At 37.1% G+C, this 14,617-nt stretch overlaps 2 protein-coding genes across 2 annotated transcripts; one reads left to right on the top strand and one right to left on the bottom strand.

Annotated features, from left to right (window-relative positions):
• Positions 1 to 3,388: 3,388 nt before the first annotated feature.
• Positions 3,389 to 8,565, bottom strand: LOC113118236 (coactosin-like protein). The gene is made up of 4 exons (XM_026287273.1): positions 8,271 to 8,565; positions 7,876 to 7,958; positions 4,462 to 4,619; positions 3,389 to 4,285 (listed from the first exon to the last, which is right to left on the bottom strand). The coding sequence occupies exons 1-4, from the start codon at positions 8,345 to 8,347 to the stop codon at positions 4,175 to 4,177; spliced, it is 429 nt and encodes a 142-aa protein (XP_026143058.1). The 5' UTR covers positions 8,348 to 8,565; the 3' UTR covers positions 3,389 to 4,174.
• Positions 8,566 to 9,290: 725 nt separating this feature from the next.
• Positions 9,291 to 13,026, top strand: LOC113118235 (kelch-like protein 36). Its single transcript, XM_026287272.1, has 5 exons — positions 9,291 to 9,403; positions 9,655 to 9,737; positions 10,039 to 11,112; positions 11,826 to 11,983; positions 12,200 to 13,026. Exons 2-5 carry the CDS (start codon positions 9,663 to 9,665, stop codon positions 12,771 to 12,773), a joined length of 1,881 nt encoding a protein of 626 aa, XP_026143057.1. The 5' UTR covers positions 9,291 to 9,403; positions 9,655 to 9,662; the 3' UTR covers positions 12,774 to 13,026.
• Positions 13,027 to 14,617: the final 1,591 nt, after the last annotated feature.

The following is a 14,617-nucleotide window of genomic DNA, read 5'->3' as shown; positions in this document are numbered from 1 at the left end:
ATGAGTTATAGCCCAGTTAAACAGGCATTTCTAGTGGGCTAACACTTCAAGGAGATTTGTTTGGAATAATTAAACTGATACAGAAAGAGTTTGTGGTTAGGATGCTTCCTCGTTCAGTACTGAAATATTTTGTTGGTACCTGATTAATGTTTCTAGTTGCATTTATGAATTCTTGCCAGTGCTGCATTCAATTTTTTGCCAGCAAGATTTTTTTAAGATAAAAGTGATTTTATAAAGCAAGCATGCAATGATTTCATTAGAATTTAATTTTTTTTTTTTTTGGAGATGGGGACCCAGACATTGGCCAGAAGGTTAGTGACAATCGGAGCACTGAGCCAGGTTTGGCTGGTTGGAGTGCCTCTTGTTAGCTCATGACAATGGCAGCACTGTGCCAGAGCCTGAATGGTTCACAGGAACATTGCGAAGTGACCCATTCACTCACTCTCAATGGGCACCCCTTTCTTGCCCCAGTTAAATCCCATCTTCCCAAACTATCCAGCAGTTACTCATGCCATTGTTGCTAGATTTCCTGTAGCCTTAAGCCCAGATGTAAATAAAGGTGTTTGTATTTAAACAAATTTGTCTTAGGCAGCAACTCTGAAACATCAGAAAACTATATAATAAAGCAAAACAACAGTTTGAGTAAACACTGCCCTCCACTTGGGTTCTTCCATTCTAGCCATGAAAGATTAATAAAACACTGTGTTTGTTGTCATCAGACTCCTATACTATACTGACTTAACTGCCAGTCAAAATACATTCCATGTAAAATAGCCTTAAGGCACTAACAATTTTTTTATGCATGCAAATTAATAATTTGGTGAGCAAAGATGTGCACAAAACATACTGACACATGCTTGAAGGTTTGGAGTCTTTTAAAAAAGAAAATAATACTTTGATCCATTTTAAAATTTAAATATAATTTGTATTTTGTACGCACACTGTGTGTGTGTGTGTGTGTGTGTGTCTGTACAAAATACTTAAAAAAAATACTAAATGTAGGGGTCAAAAAGTTTTTCTTAAAGATATTAATACTTTTATTAATCAATTTATTAAAACTAACAGCAACGATTTGTAAATTATTACAAAATATTTTCATTAGTTATTTTTATAACTGGCAACCACAAAAATTGTAAGCAGCACGACTATGATAATAATGAGAAATGAAAAGAAACAAATTAAAGACATTAAAGTTAATAGTATGATAAATTATACATTTAAAATAAATTATATATTACAGATAATGTTATTTAAAATATTTGACAATATTACTGTTTTATGGTACTAATCAAATAAATGCAGCTTTGGTGAACATATACAGACTTCTTTCAAAAACTTTCACTGACCCTTAATATTAAACATTAGTGTACGTTGCTCTTTTGTAATATTATACCAAAACAATCATCACATGACTTCAGTTATGTGTGTGGGGTGTGAAATACGCTTGAACTGGGAGGCCTCTGGAATGCAGGAAGGACCCGAGCAGAATAGCTGGCAGTGATTTCCTTGTGAACAAGATGCCAAAGAATCTTCAGAAACATGTCCACACACACACGCACAACATTCTTGCTCTCAAACACACATTTTGTATTACAGCGAGTTGTAGAAAAGCAAGCAAGCGAGTTGTCAGAACACGTACGCCTCTCAAAGCCCCATAAACGGGCAGGGAGCTAAAGATAAGGACGAGTCTGTCTGGCTGACTGAGAGTTTGTGTGGCTTAAACAGGACATTCTTGATGAAAAGATCAATACAAAGGCCGCCCCTCTGTGTGAGGAGAAACTAATTAACATTCACATGTTATTTATCTGATTAAAGTAGTCCCCAAAGTCACTCAGCAACACCTGCTACTCAGGCTATTCCTGCTAAGATCTGTTACAAACACACAGCTAATAGGTGGTCAAAAAGTATGGATTTTATTATAATTCTACACAATAACTGATAGATATTAAAATTTCATGCTATTTTGTCTAAATTAATTAAATATAAAAATAAAATGTTTTAAATGTTTAATTTAGGTTCCACGATATCATAACGTATAGTATAAAAATGTATATAATTTTTTTTTTAATTGGTTAAGATTACATTTAACAGTGTTATTCATTTATTAATGTTTTTGAAGTGTTAGATGATGGTAAATATACATTACTGTTCAGAAGTTTGGGGTCGGTAAACTTTTTTTGTTTGTTTATATATATATATATATAATATTTTGTCTTATCTGATGAAAAATAATAAATAATATAAAATAAATAAATAATAAATCCATAATTTTTAAAGTAAAAATGTATTTAAAAAAACTTTTGAACAGCGGTGTAATTAAAAACGGGGGGGAGGGGGGGAATAGGGGAAATTAGCATCTACAATTAAACAATACGCACTTATACCAAAATAAAAAAAATAATTCTGTAATGTTTTAAAGTAAACATACATCTATTATATTGTTCATATCTATAGGACAAAAAGTGCAGCATGATTTACATGCCAAAGTTTAATACTAGCAATGCTAATCTTTACCGACCCATTTTGACTAACTATTAAGACAACACAAACGTCGATTTTCCACAGGCCCTAATTTCAGCATCGACATTCCTGCCTCATGTCTCTCTGTGCTACCAAAACTCAGCGTCATAAAAGCAGCCCGGAAGAAGCTTATAGATTATGGATTAAGCAATTGTGCAGTTGGGCACACATCTGTTGGACTGAACGCAAGGCAGGGAGAGTATGAAGAAAGATGGGGGGAGGAGATAAGAAGAAAAGAGGTTACAACAGTGGGGAAAGGGGGGCGGGAAATGTTTTGGGGCCATTATTGACAGGCTTTGGAGCAGAGCAGCAGCTTGGCATGAGGCAGCCTGACCGCAGCAGTGGCCATGACAACCCCTGGGAGTCCCCCACAAACCCTCTGGGATTGTTAGCATTCGTGCAGAAGAGTGTTGTGCCTAGCAGCTGGCATTACCTTAGAGACGGAAAACAGTATCAAGTTTCAACAGTAGCTTTATTCCAGCATAGGAAACAATGATAAGTTAACACATTATTTTATTTTCATAATTCTGAGATTCTGTTGCTCATAGAAGTTAGAATTGTGACGTAAACTTGCAATTGCGAGACATAATTTCTGAAATCGTGATATAAACTTGTTATGAGAAAAAGCAATGAATTTAAATATATAAACCTAATTCAGAAGAAAAAAATTGTAGAAATACAAAAAAAAAAAAAAAAAATTCAGATTTTGCGAGATATAAAGTCAGAATTGCAAGAAAAATGTCAGAATGAGTTTCAGAATTTTTACTTGTTTCCTCAGAAATCTCAGTTTACATATCAACCACAGAATAAAAAAGGTAATTGCAGCTTGTAGCCTGAAGTCTGAATTGAGAAAAAGTCGCAGATATTATTTAATTGTATGTATTTTTAATCCATGGCAGAAATGGGCTTCCATATCAAAGATTAATTACAAACAAAGCAAAATATAACACACAAGGACAAAACATGTTGAAAAAAAACAATTTTATTCTGACATGATTGCTTTTGTGACCATCTTATTTCTTTTCTTGGCTTGGGAGGCATTTTTATTTTAAAGGATGAACCACAGGTTGTGTTTAATTTAATTTAATTTATTTAAACCAAGATAAAGTCTACTCTAGAAAAATGACTGCTCCTTGTTTGGGTGGAGAGTGCGAAACAGCCAATCAGAGCTACGAGATCCTTTAAGACTCCTCCCCCTGCATGCAAGATAGCCAGTCACAGTGCAGTGTCTGCAAACGCACACATACACAAATGCACACATTCCATGATGTCTTCCTCTCCATGGGAGATCGAGACAGTAAACACAGTGGTCTGTATTCAGCGGGGAGATGAAGATTTATAATAAACCCCTTAGAAAACAATGCTGGACTCCATTGATTCATTGATCACAGTGATGACAACTCCGAGCCAAAAGGAGCATCGTCAGAAACTACGGTTACAAAAATGCCCCTGAAGAAAAAGAGAACCTCATAGCACTAGCAGAGACGACTTTGAGATGATGCACAGTACAGTAGATAGATAAATCAACCATGACCAGACTGGCAAGAGGGGTGAGGTATGTATATTTATGTTTGTCTGTGTGTATGTGCATGTGTATGAGATGACGTTTTCCTCTTCCTTCTCCTCCAACCCTATGGAAACCCGCCCCCAAGTTCTATTCGGCCTGGGCGTCGTAGTTGGCCCCGCCGGCCTTTTTCAGCTCGCTGCGGAGATAATCCTCCTCCAGCTCTCTGGGATCACTTATCATGAACTCCTTGGCAAAGTTCTGCATGGAAAAACATACTTTGAGGGATGGAGGGAAAGACATGTTTGCATGAATGCATCAATTTGTTTACAGTGAAAAACACCTTGGAATCTGCTTGTCTGGGTGCGGCCAAGTTTCGAAGTCTGAGAGAGTTTGCATACGGCTTAAGCTATGGAATCAAAGAACGCATGACCCACCTGCACGATGTCTTTTACCAGTGTCTTGTCAGTGCTAATCTTGGCTCTTTGCAGTCCGCTGACGTTTTCGCCAATCCAGGTGATGAGGGTGAATTTGGCACGCTTGCTCATGGCATCACCCGTAGTGATCCTTACAAACCCGAAGAGACGGTTGTCATCTGAAAGTCAAAGAGAAAGACATTTTCTTATGAAGTTGCGATGTTTTCTGGATAATTGCTCGTTTCTTTTATGACTGTGAATTGTTTAAAAATGTTACATATGTAACTATTTAACTTAATTACATATATAGCAAAACATTTGCTGAGAAAAGCCCACTAAATTGAAGATACATCAGACTTCACTCTGGCAGACAAGAAAATCATTAAAGATACATTATGAAAAGTGACTTTAGAAGTCGATTTTGTTTTCTACATTGAAAAACTAGAGTACGGATAACAGGACCTATTTACCACAAATTAAAACTTCCACAAGTGTATTTCCTCAAATAATAAAATCCCAACAAAATACATTACAAAAAAGCAGTAGGCATAACATAAAAACACACAAAAAAATCATTTAAAATTGAATGCATTTTAAAGAACCAATAATAATAAAAAAATTATTAAATAACCAGGCCAGAAAACTGGAGCAATGGTGCCTGGAGGGGAGGAGTTAAAATAGTAAGTAGGATTCAATTGTGTCAACTGAAAGGGTGGTGCAGACATTCTGATAAGGCATTTTTATTTGGAATAACATGCATCAATGAATCAAAACCAAAAAAACATGGAGCTTGATTTAAAGTAATCAGGTTTGATTTCTTCTTGAAGCTCATATTAATGCGCTTCATAATTGTCACTCCAATCCAGTTTAGCTGAATTTTTGTTTGATAACAAGGAAGAGCTTGGATTCGACTGAACACTGTCTCCATTGTAGCAAGTGTTTTGAATCTACACTATTGCATTGTTTTCCTTTCCAGAGAAAGACGTCATGATATGAAATACAATCCGAGAGCATCACGTGCGAGCGGCGGACAAGGCTGTGAAATGTAAGCTCTATGACTTCATACGACATGAAAAACAAGGAATATAGAAACTGGGTGAAGACGGGAGGGGATCCAGTTAACAGCCTCCATTGATAAGGGTGATTTACAGTGTAATAGTTTATCTGGAACACTCCCTGTCTCTCTCAGCTTTACAGCTGGCCACTTCCTCACAAATGTGCTACAACTGCATTGCAGTGGCACTGGGACTAGATTCAATGATAACATCAATCGCACTTAACTATGGCATGCCTCTGTTTAGACGCTGACAGTATGAGAGAGAGATTGTGCGGAAGAAAGCTCTTGCTAAACCATTCATTCAAATGTTAGTGGTTGCGCACCTTTACACTTTGATCTAAATTGATCTGTGAAAATAGTTTTAAAACTTCTGCTTGTATGCATAATAATTAGCGCACACACATATGTAGAACTGTTAATGTGTATTTTTACCTTTTATAACATATAGGCCAGTTTAAAAAAATGGCTGCTAGAAACCAAATGGCATTACACTCTAGTTCCATCTTGTACTAGGTATCATTTACAGTGTTTAAGCACATTTTTATTACTGGGAAACAAATGCTTCGGTGAATTCCCTTGGCTTTACTTGAGACTGATAATATCTGGTTTTCTGTAGTTGATTAACTGGGCTTAAGGTTTAAGAAGCTAAGTCAGGGAACCATGGGTAATACTGTCAGTTGCATTTGGGACATTGGCTGTTCAAGTTTCAAGTACAAAGTGGATGATGAACCTTAAGTCACATTATTGAGACCGGTGCTGTATTTCAACAGAACTGAAACCTCGAACAAACCACATTTAGGAAGCGAGCGGTGCTTGTCATGTGTTAACACGCCAAGTGAACAGTGGGAATGCATGGACTCCAGTATAAAACAGACAGTTGTTCTGTCTTATTTTACGACTGCATGAAAACACGGTGACACACTAACATCTGGGTGATGTGGCAATGCTTCCACACACTTCTACTTCCTCTTTTGTGCGCGGCACATTTCTGAAGAACTCATTTCCAGAAAGTTGTTTTTGTGCTGACTACGTGTTTACTGTACTTCCAGCTTGCCAAGGCTATGATGATCCAGAACAACAAAATATTTCAAATGTTCAATCTTTTAGACATCACCCAAAAAAACAAGCTTTCATTTTTGCAAACATTTATATTAAAAAATTGGACCCGCTCTATAATTCGGAGTCACTTCCACCCAGAAACCCATCTTGAATTTTATGCAAGTTGGAGCACATCACAAATGAAACCAATCTAAAATCATATTCTTCATTCAGAGATTTTCTATCACATAAAACCAAATAATAAAAGTTTAAATAATTCATAAAGCTACTGACTGCCACTACATATCTCTTTACAAAGCTACTGTATTCTCATTTGGTCTTATCCAGTACAGAGTTTTAGGGACATTCGGTCCACTAAATTCTCCAACTACTCAAAAATCTACCAAAATAATAAACACATATATTCATTGCTGGATAAATATGTTTATGGGTGGTTATGGCACAGATTACATATTTTCTGTTTGTATTTAAAATACTCTTTCACAAGCCAACTTTATGACTAAAATATTCTCCATAAACAAAAGTGCTTATTGTAACACACTGCTCCATATAGGAAGACATCTTTGATCATCTGTCAGAGCACAGATCCGGAAGCCAAGGCATTGCAACACTTGTACAAGTTTACATCTGCCAGTGGCTGCACAATCTACTCATGGAGACCGAATTGAGCACCACGCCCAAATTTCTGTTCAATTAAGATGACAGAATGAGAGGAGAAAATTACATCAATTCATTCATTCAAACGAAGCTGGACAGATATTTACGGTTATAAAAAGTTAGTACAACATGCTACATTTGCTGTGTTACTGCTACCAAAATCACAGCTACTGTATATTAGAATAGATAAAGTCGAATTTAATTAACTCTGGTTGATTACGAATACAAATGTTTATATTTGCTAAAACCCTCTCATCAAACTTCCCACCAATTGCTTGGCCTCTTGTCATCTAGGACAAGTATGAAACCATATTTGGTATTGTCTACCTTGGAAAATGAACTACTTCCTAGTGATGTGATGCAGACTTAAAGGGACAGATCACCCCCAAAACATAAAAGGTCTGTCATCATTTCCCCGCAATCATGTTGTTTCAAACCTGTATTGTATATGTGGTGTTGTTTTTTCCTTTCTGTGAACTCAAAGTAAGGTTAATGACTCAGTCACCTTTTAACTTTTGATTGAGTCTGTCGGTCTCATTTAAGTCGTCTAAGTTTGTGGTGAATGAATGATGCCTTTCATTTTTGGGTGAACTTTCCCATTAACACTTAATTTGTCAAAAAATACCTCCAAACAATCTGAAAAAATATAAAAATGGACTCACCTGCACACTGACTCTTGAATTCTTCGTAGTCGGATCCATGACCAGCTGGTACAATGGTAGAGCCATCATACTTAAAAGATGCCCTTTAAAAAGCAGAATTTATATTTGAACTGTTGTCAAATACCATGTCCTTGTTTCTCAGAACCTAGAGAGCAGCCTATCTGGACAAAATGCTGCCTAGGTAGGGTGCAAACTAGATTTTGACACACGTCCCCTATATTACAAGACCCATCCCTACATGTTGCGCTACAGATTGTCAATGAATCAATTAAAACAGCGTTTAAATGTTTCATTTGAAAGATTCTAATTGCTGAAACAATGTAGCGATGTCAATGTCAACCAGAACGCGCCAAACAACATCTCTGAATGTGCAAGTAAATCAAGGCTTTACTCACCAGCAAATATCGGAGGTGTCGTCTCTCACCAGATTGTATGCTTCTCTGCAAGCCTCTTTGTCAATTCGCGTTGCCATTTCGACGATGCTAAGGGAGATACTGTATCTGAATGCCGAACAAAGCCGGGGGAATGACAGAAAATGCGGATAAATCCCAAAGTGCGACAGAGGGGCTGCTGGTGTAGCAGAGAGGTCTCTTCTCTCAGTGGGATGGAGAGGCAACTGATTTCACGACTCGATTCATTTCCTATTGCCTCTTAATGGGCGTCAGGTTGCTGTTCCAGTGAATCAGGGAGCTCGCGCCAGTTTCACCTCCTCCTAATGGCAAACTTGGGTATTGAGCTGCATTTAATCCACCCAGTTCTGTACTGTCTGTCATCTAACAGTTGGTCTGGGTTACTCTGCCATCTTGTGGATATAAGTTGAGAACAATGGGTTGCTCTTTTGTGTAATATTTGGATTGCAGACGAGAATCAGGCCTACCATAGGCGAACCATGCCAACAAATATTACATTTAATCTTGAAATAAAATAATTTTCTTGCCCTCATTATTAGATATTCAGTATAGCATAAATTAAAGAACAACAAATATTTTAATATATTATCATTATATATATATATATATATATATATATATATATATATATATATATATATATATATATATATATATATATATATATATATATATATATAAAATGATATATATAGATATAGATATATTATATATATAGATATATATAGATATAATATAATATTATATATAGATAGATAGATAGATAGATAGATAGATAGATAGATAGATAGATAGATAGATAGATAGATAGATAGATAGATAGATAGATTTAACTTAAATGGGTTAAAAAGCCTTCTGTGTTTACATTTGAGTTTTTGACAATTGACGTTTAAAAGACCAGTCAGAAAATATATAAACAGCCTAACTAATCAGAACTACCACTAGCTACACTCTGAATTTGAGCTAATTTGAGAGCAAAAGTGACCTTTATTTTGAAATGAAACGCAACACGGAAGTGAGAATTCAGCTTCACTGTGCCACGGACAAAGTAACTTGTTTATAGTCACTAGTCACGGCCATTTAACTAGTAATTAATACGGATAAAGAATGGAAAAATGGTAAAATTATATCTGAATTTTACTGCACGGTTGTTGTCACAGCTGAATCGATAATATATGTCCAGTTATATTTAATGTCAATGAAACGTAGTCAGGAATTATTGTGTAGACGCTCCTTTCCTTTTGTGCTCATTTTCAGATTTTTAAGCTCTGTCTGTTCCTATTCTGAACGTTGTATACTTGTGTATTATATGTGGTTGCTTTTAATTACTTTCGATAATTAAATATGATTATGATATCATATTTTGCAGATAGTCTTATGGCAGATGACACAATGGACATGGGGAAGCAATCTCGTCTTTCACGTCCTCACAGAATAAGCGAATCGTCAAAGGTTTGCATTGCAGCGTTGTTATTGTTATCAAATAGTGGAACTATTAAAATAATTTTCGATAATTGAAATAAAGCTACATTTAAAAATTAAGCGCATAAAAAATGTAGAATATTAAAATAAAAGCCAATTAAAAATGTTAATAAATACAAAAATGCAATCATTTGTGTCATTATAAAGTTTAAAACCACTCTTGCAACAGATGACTACAAAAATGCACATTTATTATCTATAGTACCTTTTAATAATTCTGTATAAAGTGTCTTGAAACTATCATGCACTAACTAACTCTCATGTACAACAGGTGTACCGATGGGCAGACCAGGCTAACTACCTCCTTCAAGGTTTAAATGAGCAAAGACAGCATGGCCAGCTGTGTGATGTCGTTCTGGTGGCCGATGACCAGCGGATCCCTGCACATCGGGCTTTGCTTGCAGTATCCAGCCCCTACTTCCAGGCGATGTTCACCTTGGGGATGCGAGAGGAGCATGAAGCAGAAGTAGAGCTTGTGGGAGCCTCATATGTCGGTGTTAAAGCAGTAGTAGATTTCCTGTACAGCGGCGAGTTACCCCTCGATGGTGGAAACATCGACTACGTCCTGGAAACTGCTCACTTGCTGCAGGTGTGGCGAGCTGTGGATTTCTGTTGCCAGTATCTGGAGAAAGAGGTACGTGAGGACAATTACTTGTACCTGCAGGAGCTTGCCTTCCTCTACAGCTTGGACCGATTGGATGCCTTCATAGACCGCTTCATTCTGGAGCATTTCGCCACGCTTTCCGTCACATCCGAGTTCCTTCAAGACGTACGGATGCCCAAGCTTTGTGCTTACCTTGCAGATGAGCAGGTGCAACATGAGAACGAGCAAGCTCTTCTGCAGGTCGCCTTGCAATGGTTGAGTCAAAGACCTGAACGTCTCGCGTTCGCCCAGCAGCTTCTCTCCAACATCCGTTTTGCTCTCATTCCACTGGATGACCTCATAGTGCACATTTTGCCTGCCATGCGCTCCCTCCTGTCCCCGGACGCAGGCTGTGAGCCGCTAGTGGAGGAGGCCGTGAGCTACCACACGAGAGTCAGCGCCCAAGCTGTACTACAGACAACACGCACAGGCCTTCGAGGAGGCGTGGAGCGTCTTCTGTTGGTGGGAGGAGAGGTGTCTGAACGCGGAGAGGAGTTGAGTGCCGAGGTGTGCTGGCTGGATGAAGAAGCAGGAAAGTGGGTCGTCGAGACTCAGCTGCCAGCTCAGAGGAGTCACCACTGTGTTGCTGTTTTGGGGGGATTCATCTTCACCACAGGTGGAAGCTCCTCGCGGGACAACGGGGGAGATTCTGCAAGCAACTTGCTGTATCGATATGACCCCCGAAGCAACTTGTGGGTTAAGGTAATACACTTCGCTCTCGATAATGTAACGAGTCAGTGATGGAGTTGTGATAGTTAGCTAAAACTTTAACTGAAATTAAAATGAAAATCATTAAAAAAAAAAAAAATTCAGCTAATTACCAAGACAACATTTAATGAACATTTAACTGAAGTATGAAAATGTAATATATATTACTAATAAGAACTAGAATCTAGAGACATTTAAGTTTTAACAGCAGGGCTCCAGACTATGACTAAATGGTTTCATCTGATAGCTTTTTATTTTATTTTTATTTATTCCTTCATTCATTCATTCATTCATTTATTTTATCCCAACTCAAGATCAATGCTTAACAGTCGTTTGTGCATATTTATGAGAGAAAGTATACAATTGACAAAAAAAAAACAGTCCTTCAAGCTGCTTTGTATTGCAAACTGGAATCATATTATTTTAATATATTTGAATGATGTTAGTTTTGGTTACTGCAGTAGCATTTAACAACAGCAGCTGATGAGTCAGAAGTCTGGCACATTCATAGAAAATCGCTTCCTTTCGCATTTAAAAATAAGTGGTTAAATGGAAAAAATACACTTTGTATAATTCATCTTTATTTTATTAAATTAGTTTTTAATTTTCATTTTTATTTGTCATTTTCATTTATATTCTCACGCATGAGAGAAGTCGACATTTGTGCCGTAGTTTGAGTGATAATCCAGTGATCTGTTGATCTGCAGGGTGCCCCTATGAACCAGCGGCGTGTGGACTTCTATCTGGGAACCATGGGAGACTCTCTTATAGCTGTTGGGGGACGCAATGATAGTGGGGCTTTGTCTTCTGTAGAAATGTACCATCCTGCTGAGGACTACTGGACCTACGTTGCAGGATTGCCCAGGTTTGTGCATTGTTTTTGATCATGTTCTCGCAAGGTTGCACCAGTTTGTGTGAACATTTATTTTGATACACTACTGTTGAAAAGCTTGGGGTCATTAAGTTTTATTTTTTGAAGGAAATTAGTAGTTTAATTCAGCAAGCGTTAAATTGTATACATATAAACTTTTATTATTTTTAATAAACGTTATTATGTCTGAAACATTTTCTTCTTTCATAGATTCACATATGGTCATGCAGGCACTATTCTCAAGGATATTGTCTACATCTCGGGGGGCCATGATTACCAGATTGGCCCGTACAGACGTGACATGCTAAGTTATGACCCCAAAACTACGGACACATGGACCGAGCGACAGGCCATGATCTTGGCTCGAGGCTGGCACTCTATGGCGTCTTTGGGTGACAGGATCTATGTCATCGGGGGCAGCAATGACCATGAGGACAGCATGGAGCGTTTTGACGTCTTGGGGGTGGAAGCCTTTGACCCGCAGACTGATCAGTGGACCAAGGTAGCCCCTCTCAGGTACCCTAACAGTGAGGCAGGGGTGGCGGTCTTGGATGGAAAGATTTATGTATTGGGAGGATACACTTGGGAGGCCATGGACTTCTCTCAGGGCACTCAAGTGTTTGTTCCAGACAAGGGCCAGTGGGTCTTAGGTCCAAATCTACCGAAGCACATTGCCGGAGCTTCTGCGTGTGTGTGCCTTGTCAGACCTCAACAAACCAACAGTACAGAGGGTCATAACACAGAGAGAGACAAACAGAATTTCAGCCAGGAGCAGCACAGGTGATTGTCTGGGGAACACTTTTATGATAGAATATACCTTCTGAATGAAGGTTTTCATAAGCCTGATGCCACTGGCTGCTTCTCAGATCCTGATAAAAAAAAGATCAGCAGGAAATACTGTGAGATGTTCGACTATGAATTGAGTTGAAAAGCAAAGATTCATATTGTAGTTTTTGTTCAAACTTTTTAGGAGTTTTCACAGATGTCCTGGATTGCTTGGCGAGTTACAATTAAAACATCCTGACTTAACAATTTTACATGACTGTTTGCAGTGTTTTGTGTTTATATTTTGATTTGATGAATTATAGTACCATTCCAAAAAAAAATTAATACTTTTTTTAAACCTGGATAGATTAAATTGATCAAAAGTGACAGTAAATGCATAGGTATGTACAAAAGGTGTCTGTTTAAATGTTCTATTAATCAAACAAAGAATCTTGATTAAACTAAATCATTATTTCCACAAACACATTAAGCAGCATAACTGTTGTCAACATTGCCAATAATAATAGTTTCTTGAGTAGCAAATCGGCAAATTAGAATTATTTCTGAAGAATAATGTGACGCTGAAGACTGGAGTAATGATGCAGAAAATTAAGCTTTGCCTTCCCAGAAATATACTACATTTCGAAACATATTAAAAACATCTTTCAATAGGAAAAATCCTGCCGGCTCAGTAAGTATACTGTTCACTTTATGAGTGAAATACCCTCATTATATTCTACATTTGCCAAAATGTATCCCACAATGCAGTGCACTTAATAAGACCATGTATTTCCAAATGGAATGTAAAGAATATTAGGTAACTACACAGGATTAAGACAAAACTTAAATGGGGTTATTTTAATAATTTCTGCTTTTTTTTTCTTGTGGACTAAATGTAAACCTCTGTTATGTAAAATATCTAACTCAGGACAGTGTGTCTGTGTGTATGTGGGTGCAGATCATTTAACACTATTGTTCCCGCATGTATGTTTCCTGAAACTACAGTCTGTTGGCACAGTTGTGTGACCTTTAGAGCTCATGTTGACCGTGTGTTACTTCCTCAAGTAGTGTGTGTGCAAATCAGGATATCCTCAAAGCTGATAGAGCTAAATTAAAATGTTTAAAATAAATATAAGTTTTTCTTCTGACCTTTAATTACCGTTTAATAAGATTTGACTTTGAGGCACACTCTTTGTATTATGTAATTAATGCATCAAACACTAGAGGGCAGCACAGGAACAGAAAAGCTTTTAAAACTTAAAAACAAAAAAACAAATTGATTCAGCATGGTCCATGTTTTTCCATTGTGACTTAAAACTATATTTTATTTTGGGCAAAGCCCCTTTTTAAAATCACTCTTGTAAATATGTATTTTCTTAATTGACATGTGGTCGCCTTCCACAATTAGGATGTTCTTGGTCATCTAAATGACAAATATATATATAAAAATCCAAAATCTGAAACTATCCCATTGAAAAGAGGGACTAAAATGCTGCTCATAAATGTGAAAACTATCACATGCACTCTTAAAAATAAAGGTGCTTTAAAGCTTCTTCACAGCAATGCCAAATAAACATTTTTGGTTTCACAAAGAAAAATCTCTTTCTTACCTTTTTATAATCTTAAGAACCTTATTTCGCCACTTTTGTGAAACAGAAAAGTTCTTCAGATGTTAAAGGTTCTTTATGGAACCAGTTAGAAAAAAAGGTTATTTTATGGCATCGTAAGACACCTTTATTTTTCAGAGTGTAGTTCTAATTAAACTGTAGTATTTAGTAACACTTGTGTTAGTAACAGGGTTGAGTTAGAACAGTAGTCATAATGCAAGTTGCAATGACATCTCTGATCTCTGCAGGAAAATAT

The sequence above is a fragment of the Carassius auratus genome, chromosome 18 (genome assembly GCF_003368295.1).
Source record: "Carassius auratus strain Wakin chromosome 18, ASM336829v1, whole genome shotgun sequence".
Lineage (NCBI taxonomy): Eukaryota > Metazoa > Chordata > Actinopteri > Cypriniformes > Cyprinidae > Carassius > Carassius auratus.
This window is presented reverse-complemented; position numbering and strand designations above follow the sequence as displayed.